The sequence below is a fragment of the Crotalus tigris genome, unplaced genomic scaffold (genome assembly GCF_016545835.1).
Source record: "Crotalus tigris isolate CLP2741 ecotype Arizona unplaced genomic scaffold, ASM1654583v1 scf7180000017881.257975618366:2651188, whole genome shotgun sequence".
Classification (NCBI taxonomy): domain Eukaryota; kingdom Metazoa; phylum Chordata; class Lepidosauria; order Squamata; family Viperidae; genus Crotalus; species Crotalus tigris.
This window is the reverse complement of record NW_024096698.1, coordinates 1,880,934-1,904,725: the sequence shown is the minus strand read 5'-3', so window position 1 is coordinate 1,904,725 and position 23,792 is coordinate 1,880,934. Positions and strand designations below refer to the sequence as shown.

The window sequence follows — 23,792 nt, the reverse complement described above, 5'->3', positions numbered from 1 at the left end:
TCTAATTTAAAATCCTACTGATAGTGCTAGCTTTGCACACGTTCGAGACTAGGTTTGCCTATCAACTCAACAGGGGATCATGGGGCAAACCATTTTTGTTTAGCTACCCTTGAGACACTATGACTTATACATGAATTGGCTAGTAGATGAAAGAAGAATATATTTATTGGTAAGGATCCACATTCAGCGTGTAATATTTCAGGGACGAAATATATGGGAAAACCATAACCTGACTCTGGAAAGTGAACTGCTCTTCCACAGAGAAGCATATCAAACTGGACAGGCCATCTTCGACTTACAGCCATTCATTTAGCGACCATTCAAAATTACAATAGCATTACAAAAGGTGATTTACAACCAGTCCTTGCACTTACTGTATGATTGTCACAGCAACCCCAGAGCGTGTGATCAAAATTTGGATGCTTGATGACCAGCATGAATTTAAGACGTTGCAGCGTCCCAGGCCATGAGATTGTTGTTTGTGACTTTCCCAGCCAGCTTCTGACAAAGTCAATGGATTCACTTAACGACTGTGGGAATTACTTCAAAACTGCAATGATTTGCACAACAATCATGGCAAAAACAGTCATAAAATTCTGGTTCTAAGTGTGGTTATAAATTGAGGATTACTTCAGCATATCTGACAGATGTGTTTATGAGTTAGACTAAGTTATAAAGTTATAGAGTTACTGCTCTTGATGTCCAGTTTTCAGTGACATCAATCCACATTCTAGGAATACTTCTTCTTTCTTTTCAGCCAGAATATTAACTCTTATTCCAATTCTGATTTGGAAATAGTTAGATATTTATTAGTTAGTTAATTATCAGTTCAATTATATGAAATGGAAAAACAGTTTTAATTTTTTGGGGGGGTTGTATTTGTGTTATGCCGACTGTTTGATTTTTCAAATGAGATTTGGATTTGTGAAAGATGTTTAAGGGAAATTATTTTTAAAGAAATCGCAACATCGTAATTCTAGACAAACTTTGTATTCAGTGCAAAGCCATTTGTGATACAAAAGTATCACAACTACAAGCAATTTCTATTAAAAATCTTTATAAAGTGTACTAATCTTGAAGAAGATATTCAACACGGATTATGTTCAATGCAAATAAAAAAATCATATCCACAAATTCTTTTTATTACAAAATTCTCAGAATATCAGTGATGAAATGGATGTTAAAATTTGTGTTAAAAAAACAAAACAAAAAAATAAGCTATGACAACTCTTCAAAATATAGAGGTCTTAAAAACACATTTACTTTTTTAAAAAAAAACAAATACAATTAAAAACACGTAAAAACAAATAAGAAGGAAACTTTATCAAAAGGAATACAAGAAAATACCTGGGAACTATAATCCTTATATTCTATGGAATTCTGTAAGGCTGATGTTCTAATCTGGATAAATTGTGACATATCAGTGTGAATTTGGAAACTTAAGTGGATTAAGTGTCTAATCAGAGCAGCATCCTATTTCCAACAGTGGCAGCTCACAGAGGCGAAAGTCGGATGCAGAATGAATCACAACTTGTTGCTCTCAGTTCAGAGATGGAGAACCTGCCAGGAACTTTACAACATTGTACCGAAGAATTTGTTTACTCTTGTTTTAAAGGCAGTTAAAAGATCAAGATCATATCTGGCAAGTCCAAGACATATTGCTGGTTGTGGCAAAGGAAAACATAGCAACCTATCTCCCTCTGTTACCCTCCATACATGAAAGCTGTCAGATAGCTTAAAAGTGGAGGAAAGCTTGTGGGGAGTGTCTACATTGGAGACAAGGGAAAAGCTATTGCTCCCCACAATACTGGCCATTTGAGGAAGTTGCATTGATTTATCTAATGAGGGCCTCAATTCTTCAGTTAGCCAAAGTAAAAAGTTACAGGACCTCGTTAGACTGTTACAAATAATTTAGGAGCTGGATTTGATTTGATGAGAAATAAAATTGTACTGGCCTGCTGGTATGATCTTATTCACCTCATATAGGGAGTCATCAAGTGCACAGTTCATTGTGTCCAAGCATAAGTTATTTGTTCTGTTCTCCAAAGTATGCATCACCTTGAAGGGCTCATAACGATTTGGGTGGTCTGCATTCTGTAATATGACTCATTGTTCTGTCTGCCTGAAAGCCTCTGTGTGAGTGTGTGTGTGTGTGTGTGTGTGTGTGTGTGTGTATGTATGATATTTCGCCATACATAGTTGCTGAGTTTGCTAAAGGGGCCAGTAGTTGTAACAATGAAACATCAGAGAAAACCAGACATAGTTTGTTTTGCAAATGCAGCCCTTTAGCATTTCTACAAACCCTGCATTCATTCCAGATTTCTTGTCACCATAGATTAACACAACTCTCCTCCTCTAATGCTGAAAGGGTAGTACTTCTATTATTGTCATTCTTCCCTTTATGGATATCTAACACAGTCCATGCCATAGAATACTTTCCGTCTCTTTGCAAATCATGTTCACCCTCTTGCAGACAAAGGTCTTCATTTAAAATTCCATTAGGACTTGGGGAGAGGCGAAACAAAACTTCTCCTCCAGCACTTCCATCCTGAGGTTAAGAGTAAACTCAGAGTTTTATTCTATCAGTTTGTGATTATTGTTTTCCTACAAACATTAACAGCATGGGTCGAGAACTGTACTTTTCACAGCAGCAGATGAAGAAGAATGGACTTTTCTTTCATCCCAAGATTAGGTGAAAAGAATTACTCTCATCTGCCAAGTTTGTAATTCTGCCATTCTTCTACTGTATACCTTTGGAACAGGTATAGCTTTTACAATAATATGAAGTGACTGCTTAGGTGTGCTCAACATAGCTTGACTGATTTGCCTTCAAGCTAGCTTTGGATTCCTGCTATTCTGCCCTTGCTGTTAACACACATCGCTCAAAATATAGTTAGACTCTAGCAGGATCTAGGAATCCAAAATTCAAGAATGCTGTCTACCAAAAATGTCAGCTGTTTCTCCAGTTGAATCTATGGGAAAACAAAGAGACAACTTAATAAATTCTTCAGTTCAGGAAGAAAAGAGAAACAGTTATACTAGTACTTTTGTTTACAAATATATATTTATGAAAGGCCTTAGCAGGCAAATTGAAAAAAATAACTGAGCAGAATAAGACTTTAAAATGTCCTACTTATTTCATTCTTATGTGTATTTCCACAAGGAATCTTCAGTCCATATATCAGATTTAAGTAATTTAAATCTTTTAATTAGTCAATTATTGCACCTGAAGATGGATTCTGTACTTGACAAAATGAATATCTATCATGGCCCAAATGTTTATGTTTGTATATGCTTTCAAAATGTAGGATGCTGACAAATTGCATTGCTTTCCTCCTTTCTTTTCTTTCACCATCCATCTGCAATCATGAGGGTTAGAAATTTCAAAAGCATAAAAGTAGAATTACTCTTAAGAGTTGCCAGTCATCCTCATTTTATCCCTGAAGTTTCTCTCTTTTTGACTTTTAAAGATCACCTTAAACATATAATTAACTCCATAATGGAACATTAATTTTTACCTTATCGTCGTTTGAATGCAATGGGAAGTTCTCGGTTGGGGATGAGGATTCCTAAGTGAAGAGCTTCTACTGGCTTGTCGTCAGTAGCTACAATCTGATACTTCCGTATAAGCTGTAATACAAAGGGGAAAATGTTCATTAGAGCCTCCCCAACCTGTAATCAAGACATATTCTGAGTTGGGGAACCTGTCAGTTAAGTAAAATATAGCGTCTCTGTCAAAGTTTAACCCCCCCAGAGGCAGTATTAGCAGGAAAATATGATACAGTAAAAAGTTCAGAAGACTTTGAAAAGTTCACCCCTTTCAGTAAGAGAAATAAGCAATATTTTAGGTAGGAAGGATTGTAGCAATGCTTTGTTTATCATTTGGTCACTTCTCCAACACAAAATCACCGAACCCTAAAATTGGAAAGGATCTTCTGATCCAGTCCTTTGTTGAGTGCAGGATCACTATAGCACCTCTGATAGATGACCACCCAGCCTCTGTTGGAAAGAGAGTCCTCCTCCTGAATTTAATAAAAAATTGGAAGTTCATCTTGTTAAAAAGACAATTCGCCCTCCAGTACAAAGGGAAAAGTTGCTCCAATGTACCCTTTTGATTCTTTCAGTAGGGCAGTGTTTCCCAAACTTGACAATTTTAAGGCATGAGGACTTCAACTCCCAGAATTCCACAGCCAGCAACGCTGGCTGTGGAATTCTGGGAGTTGAAGTCCACATGCCTTAAAATTGTCAAGTTTGGGAAACACTGCAGTAGGGCTTGCCCAGAAAAACTTTGCCCAGATTGTTTCTCGGGAGATCCTGGGCCCCACACTTCGTTTAAGAACAACTGTAAGCTGTTCTATAACTTTTTAAAAAAATCAGTGTTGATGTATTAAAGATGGTAATAAATTTCCACTAATATTTTAATAATTTAGCTTAATGAAACAAAAAGCTTGCATTCGCTGCTCTTCCAGGCTCTTCCTCCAGGGTGATGGCAAGGAGGGAAACTGAGAGTTTCTTCACCCATTGAAAAATTAATCACAGCTTAGTTCTACCTTTAAATCTTGAGCTGTGAAAACGAGCCAATTTTGTAATCTGTGCTTGTTTCTTCTAATACACTTTAAGATTCATACGCAAGTTGGATTCAGTTGATGTGGAGAATTATGAAGAATGCAAAACCAAAGCAGAAGCATACATATATCTTTCCTTGTGGCCATGCCTGAAGAAAAACATTAAGCTCAAGCATTGCTATGCTACATGCAAAGCTGCTATATTCTCTGCTTTGAAAAAAAAAAAGCCTTAGGCTCTCAGATCTCTGTCTCTCAAGCTAAATACCATCGGGGATTAGCAAAATTGCAGTGGAGAAGGTATGTAGGTATAGGTAACATATATGGATGTCAGTCTTCCAGGTAAACCAGATAAGAAACACAATTAGAAGAGTTAATTCTACAGTATTGTAAGGCTAGTTGAACAGACTCTTGCAAGTCTGAAAGTACAAACTTCCCACCATCACTTTTAACAGTCTGATCAATTGAGGCAGGCCTTTCTTAAGTTTTTTTTTCTTCAGACCATTAACTGACTGTGGGTTCTTCCCTCTCTTCTCTAATAGTTCTCTAGGTAGCATGTCTTTCCCTCATTCTCCAAGATCATCCATACATTCCATTACAATGGAAAACATTTTTGCTGCCACAGAATGCTTACTCTTTTGTGCAGATTAATGGGGGGAGACATATGTATCTAACGTAACTGAATGCTTACCCAACAGAGAGCTAGCTGAAGTTGCAGCTCTGCCAGTCGGCGCCCAACACACATTCTTTTTCCAATGCCAAAGGGAGCATGAGAAAATGGATGGATGGTTTTTTGCAACCAACGCTCTGGCTGAAACTCACTCCAGTTACTGAAATATTCTTCATTGCATCCCAGAGCGTAAGTGTTAATCATCAACACAGTCTGTAAATACAAACACAAATACACAAAGTGTATTTACGAAGCAGTGAGAAAAATGTCAAATGAGTGGAGCATGGACATATTTTGCTTGGGGGGGGGGAAGACTCAAGGCAGTTGCCTATAACAAAATATTGATGCTGAACCCAAAGTAAATGTGTATCACAATCCAAAGGAAAGATCTTAGTCAACAACAAGAGATAAAATTATGACCAGAATTTTCAAAACTTCTTGCAATGAAGATATATTTTCAGTGAATTAAAACAGGCAGGATTTTAGTTCTTTGGAGAAATGGCAAGCTTAGGGAGAAAAATACAGGGTTGTCTCCCCTCTTTAAAGACAAGTTAAATGAGATTTAACTTGACTTGGAGTCATTTTTAGGATCAGGATCAGATTTCAAACATGTTAAGTAATGTTACAGAAAACAGAGATTTCCATACCTCTAAGAAATCAGGGTCGGGCCTTATAATTTAAGATAAAACATTTAGGAAGGGCAATGATGTGAAAACATGTTTTATTATTTTACTGAGCAGATCACTAAGGGAGGAGCTGCACTGGTTAAATGTCTGCTTATATATACTGATCATGTTCACACAGGACAATAATCTGCTTACTGAATTGACTTATTTTCTGAATTTACTCAATACTTTGAATCTAATCAAACAAACTTAGCTTGCATAAGGAAAAAAAGCATTATCTTCATCAAGTTAACTCTAACCAGGTAGAATGTTATTGATAACCTCTTGAATAAGTTGCTTAAGGAAGTTGTATTAAAATAGAGACTATAAAGCAACATGGATATCAAGGCAGCTGTAATTATTCAATTTTCCCAAATACCACCCCCCACAATGATACAATGAATGCTGGCTGAGCAGAATTTAAAATAAATATGATCTACAGTTTGCTCAGTGGCCTCTTAGTAATATATTTGAGTCTGAGGACCACAAGTGTGTGATGGAGCCCATTTTTGGATTATGCTGAGTGATGTTTTTCTAATTTTCTCTTGGTTGTACTTATTTTTCATATTGTTAGCCACCCAGAATCATGTACTTGAGATAAGGTGGCCTAATAAATCCAGTAAATAAGTCCATAGCAGAGAAAATTGCTGTTATCTGATCAAGAAAAGCTATATATTTTTTGGGTGTGAGTAAAGGCCGAAATGGATAAAAGATGGGTGAATATCAATAGAATAAGGATGATTTTTTCTGCATTTTGGGGAGTGAGAGAGATAAGGGTTTTTTCTTCTTTTGCTTAATCGATGTTAAACTCAATATAGATCTTACATTACACTTTGTGTCTATTCCCAGCTCATAATGGAAAGAAATCATGTGAGAAAGTGCTATAAGGAGGTGTAAAGTGATATTTTTTGAGTTAGCTTTGAGTCAGTTCCTGTATATCTAAGAGATTTGAGATTTAAAAGCAATTTCAACACTATGCCTGGCATATATCATGACACAAAGATGATCAAGCTTTTGACTCCCAACCATTGACATGCCGGCAAGTGTGATAAGATATAAGGCCAATCACATTTTGCATCAATGCTGTTGTTGGCAGCAAAAAAAAAGAAGTTATACATTCAACCATTTAATCAAAATAAATTACAGTACGTGGTGGAAGTCACTTACCCCTTTTGGAAGAGCATAATTCCCAAGGACTGTTTCTTTGTCAAGGGTTCGTGTAGTAAACGGCACAGAAGGTGTTAACCTACAGTAAAATGGGATAAGTACACTTTATTTTTAGGGGGTGGGTGGGTGTCAAACCTATCTATCAAGTGGTACACACCTTATCAGCTGAACTATATAAAACATCCAGAGGTAACCCAAGTGACTTTCTAAACCTGTTGCTCAGAGCATCATGAATAAGCTGGTTAAGGTTGTTGTGTTAACATCCTTATTTTAGAAAAGTTTGGCGTGAACGTTTCAAAATTCTTTTTGTTTCTCACTCTTCACAGCATAGAAGACCCTTCCAACAAAATTGCTACATATTTTAGAGCCTGGGAATGAACTTTAAAGTAAGTATGCCAACCTTAGGAAGGGTCCCTTCTGAGCCTTTTGTGTTGTCTATTATCCATCTGTGGGCTATGCTCTCTTATCTGACTGTTCCCTAGGTAGCATCTCTTTCCCCTGTCTCCCAAGGTCTTCTCCACATACCACTACACCATGCTCTTTGTCCTCAAACAAGGAGAAAAAGGTGGCCTAGGTGGAATTTCAGCCTGTTCTATTCAGGTATCCATCTTACATCGGCCTTCCTTTGAGCTATCAATAGTTATTTGAATCTTTTGCTCTACAGCTGCCAATTCAAGGGAAAAGAATAATTTTATTCTTAGGTTTGTGAATCAGTTTACCTCATTGACTCTTTCAGGCATGCCTTCAAATAAGGCATTTTTTTCAGGTGTTCACAATTTGGATCTTCTCCAGGTGAAACCACATTCTGTATCTCCTCAAACAGTTTTGCCTGGACATCTGGCTTGCAGGAGATGTTGTATAGAGCCCAAAGTAAACTGTTGGCAGTCTAAAAAAAGCAACAGAAGTCACTCTGAATTATAATACTAGCAAAAGAAACCTAAACACATCGTGCTAAAAAATTTGATTTTGTTTTATAGGCAACTTTGGTAGGTTAAAAAACCTGAACTTGCTCTTATGAATGCGAGGACACTTAAAAACATCAGGCTTCACAATTTAGAGAAACATCTGTGACCCTACAATTTGGGGATTAATGGAAACAGGTGATGGATAATCTGAAGTCCTGAGGCCACAGGAGCTTCTAAAAGCCTCAGTTACCGAATTACAAATTTGTAATGCAACCGAAAAAATATTATTAAATGTATAATTGGATGGTTTTCACATTAACTATTTAATTTTAATTAACGAAGAAAATAAAATTACACTTTTTGTCCAGGTTCCATCCATTAGTGCTTCTGATGTGGTTCTTGACAAACCACTCAGTGGAATTTTATATCCACAAAGCTTTGTGTATGTTTAATGTAAGAATATCTTTAATAAAATGCAGAAAATTATAAGATTGTGCCCTAATCCTCTAGTCTCAAGTGTGGATAAGTAAAAACTGGTTCCCCTAATGCAAGTTCAGAGCTTTTGTAGCAAGGAGTTGGTTGGCATACAAGAAGACAAAAAGTGAAATATGGGTCAAAATATATGTACAGTTGCATGTGCCCCATCTCTAATAAACTGGGCAAGCTGCTTCTGAGGTAGGTCTATATATTGCAGTGATTCCAATGATGCTACGGTTGGTCCCATCAACCCCATCAGAATGCACAACTTTTGGGAGGGTCAAAGACTCCGTCCCACAGCTTTTAAATGTCCCTCTTCCAAAATTCAACAATAAATGGAGGTTTAGAATGAAAACCAAATTTGATTTAATCAAAATGAAATTAATTGCTCTTTTTATTTTCCCCTTTCTGCCATGCTGAAATTTAGAACCTGGCAACAATATTTCCAATGGATTCAGGCACCAGTTTGCACTCTACATTACTTCTCACTTGTACCGGCAGAATATCTGCATAAGGCTACATTCATGTAATTGTGTAATTCCTAATTAGTTATACTTGTAACTGACTACATCTCCAAGATTCTGCTATGTTTTACATCTTGTTCAACATATCCAGACTTTTTCCATCCCAGAAGATTCTATTGCAGATGTGTGGTGTGTGGCAGATTATCAGAAACCCGAAATCATTGTTCATTTACAAATGAAAAGAAGCTAACAGTATTTACCGTTTCAACCCCAGCAATTTGAAGCTCTGTAATAGCTGCATATAGTTCTTTCTTAGAAAGCTGGCTCCCAAAGTAGATGTCACAGAGGAAATCTTCAGAGGGATTTGCAGAGTGTTTCTTCAGCCTGCTATCAATGGAGCATTTCACTGCAGGAGAAAAAAGGAAGTGATGATCAAACAATAATATTATGGTGTAGAAGCTTCAAACATCTACTTTTCCATACACATGAGAAATTAAAATATTCAAAAGATCAAGAAATGTTATAAATTAGATCGATCTTCCCCAATCTATCTTCTTCTGAATGTATTTGGACTGCATCTCCCACCCAGGACTACTGGCCAGCCAGTCTGAAAACAGGGAATTCTGGGAGAATGAGTTCCAACAGGACTGGAGAGCCACAGGTTTTAAGAAGCTGTTTTACAAAAAGGGCTGCTGGTTCCTTTTTCATTTAAGCATGAAGATTGTTAGTATGAAAAAATAAGGTTCAGATCCCTATTTTACTATAATAATCCCTGGTTATTTCTCTGAAATTCACTGAAGGAAACTTAGGATATAAGGATAATGTTCAAATCTGTGTGGGAGAGAACTAAACATTTGCCTTAGTGAATAATCCATTCTAGTATTTTTACTCATTACATGGTGAACTTAAGCCATACAATCCAGTATTCATACCAGCTGTAACTAATAACAGAAAAAAGGTTAAGTATCCATTTTAGAATATTGGTAAGTCTGTCGAACTTGGTTTAGGGAGATTTAAGATACAGTAGTCCTCATCGTACGACCATAATTGAGCTCAAAATTTTTGTTGCTAAGCGAGACATTTGTTAAGTGAACTTTGCCTCATCTTATGACCTTTCTTGTCATAATTCTTAAGGGAATCACCGCAGTTGTTAATAATGCAGTTGTTAAGTGAATTTGGCTTTTCCACTGACCCTGCTTATCAGAAGGTTGATCACATGACTCCAGAACACTGCAATGTTCTGTTGCCAAGAGTCTGTAATTTGATCATGTGACCCTGAAGATGCCGCAATGGTTGTAATTGTGAAAAACAGTCATAAGTCACTTTCTTCAATGCTGTAACTTCAAAAGATCACTAACCATTGTAAGTCAAGGACTACCCATAAAAGGTTTTTTGAAGACAGAGCCTAGTGCAGGGGTAGGCAATCTTGGCTCTTTTATGACTCCTGGACTTCAACTCCCAGAATTCCTGAGTCTGCTGGCTCAGGAATTCTGGGAGTTGAAATCCACGAGTCATAAAAGAGCCAAGGTTGCCTACCCCTGGCCTAGTGATTTGGTAAAAATTTATATTCTCTCTTCATCCAACCCAGTATTTTTCAAACTTGGTAACTTTTAAGATGTGTGGACTTCAACTCCCAGAATTCTGACTGGAGAATTGAAGGCTGTCAAGTTTAAAAACCATTGATGTGACCTATCCCACAAAATAGTTCAGATAGATAGGCTGGTTTCTTGATGCAAGATGCAAAATCCACTGCTAAACCTAAGATGCAAATGCAAATTTCACAAAATATTTTCCGTGTCCTTACAAATTTTCAATTACCTGTCTTAAATATATTATCCCATGCATTTGTATGAGCTTGCCAAACTTTTGTATTTAGACTTCTATGGAGTTCAACTGGCGTTACCATCATCTTCCCAAAAGTGCTCATCATCTGTAGTATATAATGAAAAGAACAAACACCATTATTAAAGTACTGGGAAAAGTTCAAAAGAACATATATTTTACTCTTAGAGAAAGGATTAACTTAGATTCAATAAACTGAGCTATATTTGGGCCCTAAACTAGAATACCAAGTAGAATCTGTTCCATGTGGACCTGGGATCATAGTAATCCTTACACATTTCAGTCCATTGCACAAAATCTTAACTTGAATCCTGAATTATCCCATTCTCAGAGTTCACACTATATATATTTAGTATTTTTTTTTCCTGTTTGGATTCTCCTAGTGATCGTGATCTATGTATGTATGTATGTATGTATGTATGTATGTATGTATGTATGTATGTAAAAAAAAACAGATAAAAAACACGATCACCAGGAGAATATAGGTATAAAAATATACTTTACTAAAAACGCCAAGCTTTCGTTGGGGAGGCTCCCAACATCATCAGGGCTGAGAAGCCAGTAAGCAATGATGACTTAAATGGGTTTGGCTGACATTTGCACCCGGCTCTTGGACCGTGTCACTGGTCCTGGCCGGTCAATCTGTATTCTAGATGTTTCTTTGTTACTCTCCATGCATTCTCTTGCATCATTCCCCCAAATCACACCTTTTTTTGTTTTATTGTTAACCCTTTCCTCCTCCTTTCTTTCAATGCCATTAGCTCCCCTCCCATGGCATTGAAAGAAAAGAGGAGGAAAGGGTTAACAATAAAACAAAAAAAGGTGTGATTTGGGGGAATGATGCAAGAGAATGCATGGAGAGTAACAAAGAAACATCTAGAATACAGATTGACCGGCCAGGACCAGTGACACGGTCCAAGAGCCGGGTGCAAATGTCAGCCAAACCCATTTAAGTCATCATTGCTTACTGTTTCAGTAATGAAGTAATGAAGCCTCTTAGCCCTGATGATGTTGGGAGCCTCCCCAACGAAAGCTTGGCATTTTTAATAAAGTATATTTTTATACCTATATTCTCCTGGTGATCGTGTTTTTTATCTGTTTTATAAATATGCCCAGGAGACGTGTTTTTATGGATATTTCTCTCTCTCTCTCTCTCTCTCTCTCTCTGTATATATAAAATTATTTCTTATCCAATGAATGGGGTTTGCATAACATACTAAGCCTTGCTCCCAGATTAACAAGATTAAAATTAACTAAGCTTTTATTGTTGCACTAGGCCTAGGGGCTTTCATTTATCTGATTAAGGATTTTGTGTGAACATAGTAATTTATATGTTTGAGGGCAACAATCTGAAGTATTTCTGGAGGGCTACCACTCAGAAATTGAATGCTTGCTTTCCAAGGTGAAGGACCCAAGGAGAGCCTCCAGGCATCTTCATAGAAGTTGGAGGGAAAAAATCCCTGAAACCTGTAGAGCAACTGACAATCAACCAGTGACCCAGCCTACTATAAGGCATTATCCTATAACACTTGAATTATTCCTTGCAGCTTATTTTCTTATTGAGCATCAAAGGCTTTTTCCATTTATTTAGGTTAAGGGCCTCAGTCAATGGAAACTATTGAAAAGACCTAACTCCAGCATCTCTGTGTAGTTTAGGAGGCATAAGGTTTCTGGAAAATACATCCCAGAATCAATTCCATGCTGGAACTGCATAACTGAATAATTGCAAAGGCTGGGACGTGCAATAGCAAAATAGATGCGTCCCTGGACTGCAGTCCCTTTGTTCCCACAGAAGCAGACATGGCTGACTTGCTAATATCTTACAGAAAATCAATTGGCTATCATATGTGTGGCATTTTCATACCGTTTTTACAGCCTTGATAAAGTTCAAACTTTCCTCCTCCACGTCTCGCTGCAGAAGTCCAAACCTTTTCCCATATAGCATCAGGCAAATACCTAGTATACATATAAAAAAACAAAAGCATGTCCCAGTTTCTTGACCACGTTTTCCTTAACATATCTCTCTGGGAATTTTAAATGATGCCCAATCCCCTCCTTTTGATGCAATTAATATATAATGTCCACAGTATTAGTAACACCTGCTTATGAGGCCTCAAGGACAACACATTCAGTAATAAGCAACTGGCCAGAGTTTCTCTCTACATGGACAAAGTTTATTTATTTATAATATTTTTTATTCTACCTTTATTATTTTATAAGTAACTCAAGGTAGCAAACATAACAATAACCCTATGAGGTGGGTTGGACTGAAAGAGAGTGATTGAGCCAAAGCCACCCAGTCAACTTTCATGCCTAAGATGAGACCTGAACTTATGATCTCCTGGTATTTAGGCCAGCAATTTAACCACTACACCAAACTCGCTCTTCACCTTATCTTTACCTGATGCCTTTCAGTTCTATTGGGATGGAAAATCCCAGAATTCTTAGCCAACATGGCCATCCTGGTTAAGGCATTCTGAGAATTCCAGGTTGGGGAAAGCTAGCCTATATGGATACATTTTAGTGTAGAGAAAAAGCAGCAATGACCCCAGGATGAATAAAAAACTTACTTTCAAATGACCATTTGTTCAGTGCAGAATATAAATCTTCTATTTTTCCGTTCTCATTACAGAGTGTATCTATCTGATGCATAAAATCAGCTAGGACCTGTGGAAGAGATTGAAAAAGCTCTCTTAGTGTTCTGCATCAGAAAAATGAAAGGTCATTAGGAAGTGAATCCAATTTAAAAATACTAACATTATAATACTTTCAAGTCTATGGCATGCTAATTCTACATTTGGAATATCATGTACAGTTCTGATCAGTGCATCACAGGTCTGGAAAAGATCTTTTCGTTTGCTAACTTTAACTAAGTCAGAGGTGAAAAATATATAATTAATATCTGATGGATACTAGTGAAATAGTAAAGTGAAACAGAAATTAAGTAATGTGCTTTTAAACCATTTGGAACTGAAGGCTAGACATGAATATTTGCTCTTTACTTTAATTCTTCCCCTTCCTGTATATAGGAATTTGGCATGCTAAGAAGGAAATTGCAGTCTTCACTGTACCCTGACGTGCTACATTTCTACATGGCAGAGAAATCTGTGAGCTGCATTCAAAATTGTTGTTTCGACTGTATTTCCAACTGGTATAAGTTAAGAAAAATTGTAAGTGATTTCTGGAGAGATAATTTTCTAATTTCTTTCCTTCCTCTTTTAAAGTAGTCCACATAATAACAAGAGTGTTCCAAATTTCAAATTACACCTGTGTCTGGATCAGACTTTTAGAGGCAATTTTAAACACCTATTCTTCTGCAGTACCTCATTGATTTTAGTGTCCAACTTTACAATTTCCACGGGTTTCATTAATTTCTTCTGAAACGCACTTCTTACTCTCTGCCAGTCCTTTCCTTCTCTGTGAAAAACAAATATTCAAGTGATTAAAAGAAATCCTCAACTTAGTACATCCACTATATTGATCATAAAGGCTCTGCAAACCTTTTAACATTTCCTGGTTAAAATGAAAGGTGTGTGCGTGTTATGAGGAAATGTTAAAACAATATTAAGTCTGGGCAGTTTTCATAAGTGAATGCTAAAATATTTTAAGGAAGATAAGCAAGCAGATTAATCAAATTTGATAATATGGGGAAATGGTTTTGCATCCAAATATATCATTTACATTAAATAAAGATAAAAAATTCCCTTAATCAAGCTTAAGCCCTGGGCACAAGTGGAAATGTACCTTATGGATGTGGTTTTCTGCTGCTTTTTTCTGGAATATTTTTCTGACTTAACAATAACAACAACAACAACAATAGTAGTAGTAGTAGTAAAGTTGGAAGGGACCTTGGAGGTCATCTAGTCCAACCCCCTGCTCAGGCAGGAAACCCTATACCATTTCGGACAAATGGCTGTCCAGTCTCTTCTTAAAAACTTCCAGTATTGGAGCATTCACCACTTCTGGAGGCAGGTTGTTCCACTGGTTAATTGTTCTAACTGTCAGGAAGTTTCTCCTTAGTTCTAGGTTGCTTCTCTCCTTGATTAGTTTCCACCCGTTGCTTAATTTCACCTAAAACTTTGAGAGTCCTGTTTAGCTTTTGGGAAGATGTACTAGATGCTGCCGCTGATCTCTTACTTTTCCTGAGATATTAAATTACCATTACACAGCATTCTTCACATTCTGCATTTCCCTTCTAGCTTGAGTCTTATCTTATGTGCATTAGATCTAAAACTGCCTTTCTCCTGCTGCACTTTTTCCATTCTAATGTTGCCAGGAGGGTTAAGTCCAAATTAACTGGGAAAATGCTGCAATTTGCTTCTCTAAACTATCACTATGATAAACTTGCTTGCTTTTAGGATAAAACAGCTGAATGTGGTCCCAAAAGACAAAGCATCCTAAAGAAATATAAATATAAATGGCATATTGACTTTTCTCCCACAATCATTTAATATTTATAAATAATGAAACTACTACCAAAGACTCAAATGTATTTATGAAACAGCAATCTGAACTACTTGCTCTTAGCATCCCTTGCACTAAAACCTCAAGCCAACATAAGCACAGGGCATTTTCAGCACAAAGTGGCAATATGTCCTTCCACATCTTTACTCACAGGATAAGCAGTCCATATCCCTCTTTACGGTAGTCTCGATAGGCTTTCCAGGGTTTAATCTCCAGGCGCTGTGGATAGGCACTTTCTTTCCTATAGAGAGACTCCAGCAGACAGGGTGCACCTATATGAACTGAGTCAAAACTCCCAAGTTTCATGCGGAAGATTTTGCCAAACCTCTGGTGGTATTCAGCCTTGAAGAGAAGGGAAAGGAAAGGGGAGGGGAGGTTAAATTGGGCAGCCAAGCACTCAGTCACCGAGACTTCCTTGCAAGAAGAGGTGAATAAATATACAGTGCAGTACACACAACTTTCAGTTCACACAATGGCTATCTAGCATTCTGTAAGACGCGTCTCCTTCAGACAAAAGATGGACCAGAACAGATCTATTTAAATGGTGATGATGGAGCTTATATTAAGCATTTGATTAAGAACGTCCTAGTGTCATGATGTTAGAACATGTTATCTCAAAAAGTGGTTGCTTCTTCTTCCTTAATGAGCTTTTAAACAAGATGCAAGAATGGTCACCTGTTTAAGGATGCCCCGATGACTGATTCACTGCACTGGCTGAAGACTGACTGGATCAGACTGATCCAATGCAGTCTGAGAATTCTACAATCTGCCCAGTCCATCACAATGATAGGAGATGCTGAACTAGAAGATCTTTGAAGTACCTTCCAAACTCTACCAGGGGGCATCCTTACAGATATTTCCCAATCTTGCCACTAAAACCTTTAGGTCAGAGACGGTTAGCAACTGCTTTTGCCATTCAAAGAACTACGGGTTTTACCATAAGTGACCCTCAACAGTCAGCCAACCCTAGCATTGGGCAGAAGGATCTATTGGAAGGGGGAAAACACAGATTACTCACCAGTGTCTGGTGCTGTTTCTTGAGGCCCCCTTTCCACAGGATGTCTAAGAGGCTGCCCATCAGAGGCCATTTGATGGGACCGGGCAGAGCAGAAAGTGAGTGGGGAGCATGCATGGGGCAAGAAGGCACCTGAGCCTTGGGCTCCAAGGCACACACGGAGGAAGTGGGCACCTGTTGCTGCTGCTGCAAAGCAGGTGCACTCCTGGGACCTCGCAGCTTTAGGAGAGAGCTGAGCAAGGGCGCTCGCTTCAAAGGGGAACTCATGATTCTGGTACTGGATGGAAGGATGGGTGGGTGGGTGGATGAATGGATGGTTCAAACGCTGCGAACCTCCAGCTGCAGGAGGGCTGTACCCGGGAAAGCCAGGCGCGGGAGGAAGGTGGCGAAGAGCTAGGAAGGGAACCTAGAAGGTCCGCGATCTAGCCCCGGGAAGACCCTGGCAGTCAGGATTCCTGGCAAACCGAAAGAAACTTTGCCCCAGTCGGTGGCGTCTGATGGGGCTCTCTCTCCCTTCGTACAACGGCAGGGAAGGTCTGGAGCGCCGCGGGATGAGGATGCTGCGCTCTCTCTGCTCAGGTCCCATAGCCGGGCGGAACGAGGCATATATAGCGTTAGGGGCCGAGAGCTGGGCTTGCCAATTGGAAGGCAGGGGAGGAGAGCAGAGCGCTGGGTGGGGCGGGGGAAGGCCACGGCCCCCGGGGAAGCCTCGGCGGGACTCGGAGTTCGCAGGCCGGAAGCGCCGGTCTCCCGTTCTCCCTGCTGCCCGAACGAAGCTTTCGGGGACTCGCGGCCATCTGGCTGCGTTCCTCCCAGGGCCGAGTCATCCTGCCCCGGCGAGCTCTCCTTTTCCTCCCGGTTCTTAGCGAGCCCTTTTCCTCCGGGAACCCAGCGAGTCAGGCGCCTCCTGCGAGAGAGGCTTCTCCGCCTGGAATCGGGGTCATTCGCAGAGTCAGGTGGAAGCCGGCCCCCGGCCGGAGAGGCGAGAGCTGGGAGAAGAACATGGGACGAAGGGTGCGGCGTATCGTTTACTCGTTAATCTTGCGTAACGCGCGCTCCTTGGTTCCGGGAAAGCCGCAGACAAACGCGGTAACTAACCGGCGAGAGGATGTCCACGCTGAGGGACGGACAAATAATCTACAGCCCGCTTCCCCTGCCCTTATCCCGAGTTAAATCTGCCTTTCTTCTGAGTTGGGGTTAGGGAAAATAAAGGCATTCTTTAATCTGATTTTATGGACCGATGCACAGCAGACGTGCTGTTCTACAGTTCCCATCACTCCCAGCCAACTGGCTTTTGAGTGCTGCCTGCCTGGGATATATGATTTTAGCAGATCTGGTGGAGGAAAACTGATCTAGAATATTGCTCTGTAAACTTCTGGGTTTGCTAGAAAAGCAGCCTGTATTCCTAAGGAATGTGGGACTCTTTAGCCGAATTCCCGTCATTACCGTGAGGATATAGTATCCCGAGGGACTGGCATTCTTTGTTTGACAGGCTGTTGTTGATGCAGTGACCTAGGGAGAGATATTGTCCTATTAATGTTGATGGGAAATATTTTGAGGATGGTGATTGGCTGACAAATAGCCAAACGGCTTGTCTTTCCCACTCTAAATTACAAGCTTTTTCCTTCCTTCTCACCCCACCCCTAATATTTACCAATGACAAACTGGTCCGGTCACATAAATACACCTCCTTTATAAGGACGATGGTGATAAGGAAAGGTTACACATCATGGCTCAGTGTCAGATTAAGCAGGAACATTTCCAGAATGCAACCCAAGGTTGTTTAAACATAGGCTGGGAGAGAAAAGGCCAAACTGGCATCACTGAAGAACATTAGGAATGCCATACAGGATTGCCATAATGTTGTGACGCCAATATAAACTGCAAGAGGGAGAGAAATAAACTCTTATCTTGTCTGAAGATTATGGGCCATTTGGACCTGATGACATTCAATTCTAGGTAAATATAAGTCATTCAGAGTTTATGTACGTCTCTCTTAAAAAATTGAAGGAGCTGTTGTCATAAAGTTCAGATAAAATGGGCTGAAAAAAAGGAAAAGCAGAAAATTACTGGCAATTAATTAATTGCATACTGGACCCAATGTTTGCTTGATAGTGGAACAAATGTTTAAAATTCAGGCAAACCACCGATTTCTTATAATTCTGCTTTTCAAAATTCCTAATAAACTAGGAAATTATTGACTATGAAAATGAAGTCGACTACAAAACCTGATCTTGCTGGATTGCAAGCTGCCGTACTTGACATATGCTATCAGCTTGAAGGAACTCACCCACTCCTTAACTAGCACTCACTTTTCATAAGCTTTTTTTGAAGACTGGATAGGAAAGGAGCATTTATGTCTGCTGTGTGGTACTGATAGAGCAGGAAGGCAAAAGAAAGATGTGGTGTTCCTTAGCTTAGTGAGACCTTTAAGTCACTCTCTTCAATTTCACTGCTAAAAGTGAACATTTCCACCAGCTGTTCTCTACCAGTTTTAAATGAGCTATTCTGACATTTGCTCTATTTCTAGCAAGCACAGAAAGGGAGGAAAAAAAGGTGTTCATTAGACATCTTTTTGTGTCTAATATTGTCAAGGTCAAAGGATGCTGAAACACTGAATATGATTCCAACATTACTGCCAAGAGCCACTTAACCATTGTATCACTTGTGGGGATAACATTTTTTAAATAGCTGAAGGAATATCACAGAAAAGATGGACAAAATCTTTTCTCTATCATCCTAGAATGCAGGACACAGAGCTTAAGATATGGAGGGCAGATTCCCCCTGAATACTAGACAAAATAATGTCTATTATTAAGAGCAGTTTAAGAGTGGGAAACATTTATCTAGAGAGACTGGTGAGCATGTATGGGTGAAAATATGTGTGTGATGCTGTAATCACATTAATACCCTGGACTTAGTAGATTTGTGTCTGATGTAACATTAGTGTGATTAGATAACACAAGCATGTTGTCTTGCAATCACTGAAATTGAATGCAGACACAACTGATGGTGATCTTCATTAGGACCGTCACTGATCATGGATGTTTTAATTTGGATTCCTGAACTTGACAAGGTGGGTGGATTTAGGGGCTTTTTCTTAGTCAATGATTCTGTCATTCAATCAGGGCTCTGCCTTTATTTGATGTTATAATCTTTAAGGATACTTTTATACAGGGAAAGTTGATAGCTGGACAAATAATATTTTGGAGGGTTTTCAAAGAAAACAGGGTTTCTGCAGGATAAAAATGTACCTTTTCTAGATCCATCAGTTTGTTGCCCAACAGATTGTTTGACTTCATTCAAAGAGTATCAGAACAAAAAGGATCAAGTTCAAATTGCACACATTACAATTGTGTGCACTTCTTTAATTGTCAATAGATAGCAGCATCTTGATTTACCTAACTGTTGCTTGTTTGGAACAGGCAATATGAAAAGCAGGCACCCTATTTGATAAGCTACAATAAAAGTTTGCACTGTTGGAGATTAAGATATTTGGCTTAGCCTGGAGGAATCAGATACAGATAGCCATGTAACACAATTCTTAGTGGCTCATTTTGGGCCAGTCTTTACTTCTTACCCTAAGTTACCTCATAAACTCATTGTGGGATAAAGTAAGAAAGGCAAATCATACATCCCCCCTCCCTTTACTTTTGTAGAGAAGAGGTGAAAGAGTATGCTGATGAATGGTAAAGATCTACACTGGGACACTTTTCCACATTTATTTCAGAGTTGTAAAAGACATATTATTTTTGCATGGGAACTACTTATATTAATCATCAATTCTGAGAAAGAAGTGGGGAGAGGCTGTTTGGTTTCGTTTATACCTGTCCAGTTGTGCTGTTTCCCATGTATATTCCCAGGGAAAATGGTGGGCCTGGTATAAAACAGGGATCTCCAAACCTGGCAGCTTTAAGAATTGTGGACTTCAATTCTTAGAATTCCTCAGCCACCCATACTGGCTGGGGAATTCTGGGAGTTGAAGTCCACAAGTTTTAAAGCTGCCATATTTGGAGACCCCAGTATAGAATTTTAGCTTCTGCTGAAGGCCTGGTATAGTAGCTATGTGTATATCCATGCCAATTCATTCACACAAGAAAAGCAGCACTGAGGAAGAAACAACTCTTTCCTGATCTTGTAATTCCACCCACAATGACAGCCTTTTACTATAACCTCTTTAAAGTGATTTCAAAGGAAACCACTGCACTGAAAGATGGGATCAAAAACCTTTGCATCCTGTTTATTTTGGCTTTTCCACTGCTGGTTCACTTCAGTGCCCACCATCAAGCAAGATATTATTCTCACAAATTATTGATTCATCTTTCCCCCGTCTCATGATAATCAGAAGACTGCCCTTCCACAATCAGCTGATGAATAATATTTTTGCTTTCTTCTGCTTTAATCAACCTAGACTTCTGATTGACAAGTAAAGAAATACCAGTAAGATGCTTTAAAATGGGCCAAAGCACTTATTTTCATTGGGTTTGAGGAAATAAGAGAAATAAAAATCTCTTTGCAAAAAAATAAATAAAAATGCTGCTGGCATAGGAAATCTGAGAATGCTGTTGTAACCCTAGAAAAGCCAGGCCAGTTTCAAATCTCACTAGGCAACCGCCAATTATACAGGACAATCATGCTTGCTGAATATAACTTCTTGCATTTAAAAGCATGTCCAGACTTTTTGCTAAGCTCTGAAAATTACTACTCAGAGCCATTCAAGCTATTTTTAACTGATTTTGCATTTGCTTTCGTGCCGGAACAAGCTTGCAGACTTGCTATTATAGGGCATCTGTGAATCTAAAGGGAAAATCCAAAGCTTTGTTTTTGTTTTGCTTTCAATGCTTAATTTCAGAATGTTCAAATAGATATGGATCTGAATGCATATGCGCTAGAATATGCCCCAGAAGGCAAGACAAGAAGCAATGGTTTGAAACTAACTAAGGTGAGAAGCAACCTAGAACTATGGAGAAACTTCCACAGTGAGAACAATCAACCAATGGAATGGAAGTTGCCTTCAGAAGTTGTGGATGCTCCATCATTGGAAGCTTTTAAAAAGAGACTGGACAAACACTTGTCTGAAATGGTATAGGGTCTACTGCTTGAGCAGGGGGTTGGACTAGAAGACCTCTAAGGTCCCTTCCAATTCTGTTATTCTATTATTCTGAATATTGCTAAATGGTCAAATAAACCAGCAGGTATGGCTAAGAACATTTGAAAGAGTTAAAGTTAAAACAGATATTACATGGAAATATCTTTGGTGGCTATGGCTGGTACAAGCTATAGTGCAACACATCTGGAGGCTGATAGGACGAGAAAGCCTGCCTTAAGGGAGCAAAGCCTTGAGCATAATCCAATTAATGTTCCATTTTTGTAGGTTTTCTGTATTGGTAACAGGAGGTATCCCTCCTGGTCTCCAGGGGACATTACTGAGGACTTTTCAGATTTTTTCCTTGTTGGAAGGGAGGTAGTTCTGCCTTGTGTCTGCAGCTTGTATAGGTGAATAGAACAATAATTGAATCAAGACATAATGAGAGAAAAATATTTCCTCATCTAATATAGAGCTGCTTTTTTCTAGATTTTTTAAAATCCTGCTTTTATTATTTTTCATAGAGAACTCAAGGCAGCAATCTACCCAAGGGTCTTTTCTCTTATTTTTCCCCACAACAGCAACCCTGTGAGGTGAGTTGGGCTAAGAGTGACTGACTGTCCAAAGTCAGCCAGTTGGCCTAAGGTGGGACTAGAACTCGGTCTCCAGGTTTTTAAGCCATCTCTTTAACTACTACCCCAAAACTGCTTTTCATCAGGAATAATTCCCTAACTACGTGCCTTACTTTGTCTCTACCTTCTCCCAGCTGGCTGGTATTGAAAGATTTGCAATACCTATATAATTGAGGGTGCCAGGGAGGGAAAAGCTGGCATAGTATTATACCCCTTCTTCATAGGGAAAAAATAACCAAACCATTTGTAGATGCATGTGATACACCTACTTTAAACCCAAGTACAATTATTTCCAAACTACATAGTGCTGCTGCTATATGATGCCACAAGAAAACTCTTGCCTGTTCCTAGAAGTCCCTAACCTTCATCTGTAGAAGTGACCAAATAACAGAATCACCATTCCATCTTGCATCTTATATTCCATGTAGCCTCTGCTGAACTGTTCTACTTCAGCCATGATTAGAGAATTACCATGCAGAGCAATCATGCTTGAAAAATGCATGCAGCAGAAATACCTGTCACCACAGAGACAGTTAATTGTATCTTGGCATCAATAATTGCTCTGTCTTGACTCTCTTCCAGCTAAAGGTCTCTTTATGACAGTGTTTTTCAATCTTGACAATTTTAAGGCATGTGGACTTCAACTCCCAGAATTCCACAGCCAGCCGAGGTGGCGCAGCAGTTAGAGTGCAGTACTGCAGGCCACTTTAGCTGACTGTGTTCAGCAGGTCAGCAGTTCAAATCTCACCGGCTCAAGGTTGACTCAGCCTTCCATCCTTCCGAGGTAGGTAAAATGAGGACCCAGATTGTTGGGGACAATGTAATATATATATATATATATATATATATATATATATATATATATATATATATATATATATATATACACACACACATACATACACACATTGCTTACTGGTGTACACCGCTTAGAGAGTGCTTGCACTTAAAGCGGTATATAAGTCTCATAAATAAATAAATAAACACTGCTTTATGACATCAGAGACCTCAGTGCTTGCATCCTTCTAATTAGACATGGCCAATTTAGAGATTCATAGAAGAGGAGACGGGGAGGGGGATACACACTGATGCACGGGAGGGTAGGTTTTCATTCAATTTCCTACCTTTGGGTCTGAAGAACTACATGCAAAGAAAATCCCCACCCACTCAGAAGAGAGAACTAACAAGCAGGCTTGGTGAAATCCCAGGATTTGCATCATACCACTCTTAAATAGTCTTAATGGGGAAAGCTTAGTAAGAGTCAATGACAGCCAAATGCATACAGCTGTTATGCCTGTTGGAATGCAGGATACAGAATGAAGATTCTTAGCAAAAGAGCTGCCAAAACAGAATCTTGCTGGAAAGCATTCCACATTACCACATTTCATTGCAGGTCCTCTCCCCCTCTCAAAAAAAATATCTACCTTTGTCTTTCTTTATTTTAATTTTAAACATACTTAAGAATAAAACCAGATGAAATATAGGGGGGAAATGGAAAGAGGGATTTGCAAAGATCCTGTTCTTGCATAGATGAGTTGAAGATTATGAATGAATGCAGTTGTACCTGGCCTGGTGTGCTAGAGAGGTGGGACTACAACTACCATGTGTTCCACACCTATCTGAAGGAGATCAGACTAGGGAAGGCTAATACCATGGCAGCCTTATGATTTGTGAAGACTCACATATGGGTCAACCCTTGGTGCTCTCAAACTGATTTTGATCCAGCCATATAATCTATTTTAAGATATGTTATAGAACTGTTGTTTATTGAATCTCTTAGAATAATGGTGATTATTGGTGTAATAAATGAAATGATCAACGTTTTTCCTCAGAAAGGACTTTA

The 23,792-nt window shown here is 39.0% G+C and overlaps 1 protein-coding gene across 4 annotated transcripts in view; it reads right to left on the bottom strand.

The window, feature by feature from the left end:
- Window positions 1–1,126: 1,126 nt before the first annotated feature.
- Window positions 1,127–23,792, bottom strand: part of LOC120308207 (1,25-dihydroxyvitamin D(3) 24-hydroxylase, mitochondrial) — a 40,511-nt gene continuing 17,845 nt past the window's right edge. For 2 of the 4 annotated variants that reach the window (XM_039343930.1, XM_039343931.1), the window contains exons 2-12: window positions 15,368–15,558; window positions 14,076–14,169; window positions 13,323–13,419; window positions 12,617–12,708; window positions 10,729–10,840; window positions 9,171–9,316; window positions 7,784–7,950; window positions 7,065–7,143; window positions 5,254–5,445; window positions 3,519–3,630; window positions 1,127–2,972 (exon numbers count right to left, since the gene is read on the bottom strand). In XM_039343930.1, coding sequence (XP_039199864.1) covers window positions 3,520–3,630; window positions 5,254–5,445; window positions 7,065–7,143; window positions 7,784–7,950; window positions 9,171–9,316; window positions 10,729–10,840; window positions 12,617–12,708; window positions 13,323–13,419; window positions 14,076–14,169; window positions 15,368–15,558 — 1,281 coding nt within the window. In that variant the 3' untranslated portion in view covers window positions 1,127–2,972; window position 3,519. Of the gene's footprint in view, window positions 2,973–3,518; window positions 3,631–5,253; window positions 5,446–7,064; window positions 7,144–7,783; window positions 7,951–9,170; window positions 9,317–10,728; window positions 10,841–12,616; window positions 12,709–13,322; window positions 13,420–14,075; window positions 14,170–15,367; window positions 15,559–16,234; window positions 17,654–17,677; window positions 17,696–23,792 lie in introns of those variants that run through there. The other 2 variants (XM_039343932.1, XM_039343929.1) reach the window with 2 other exon arrangements.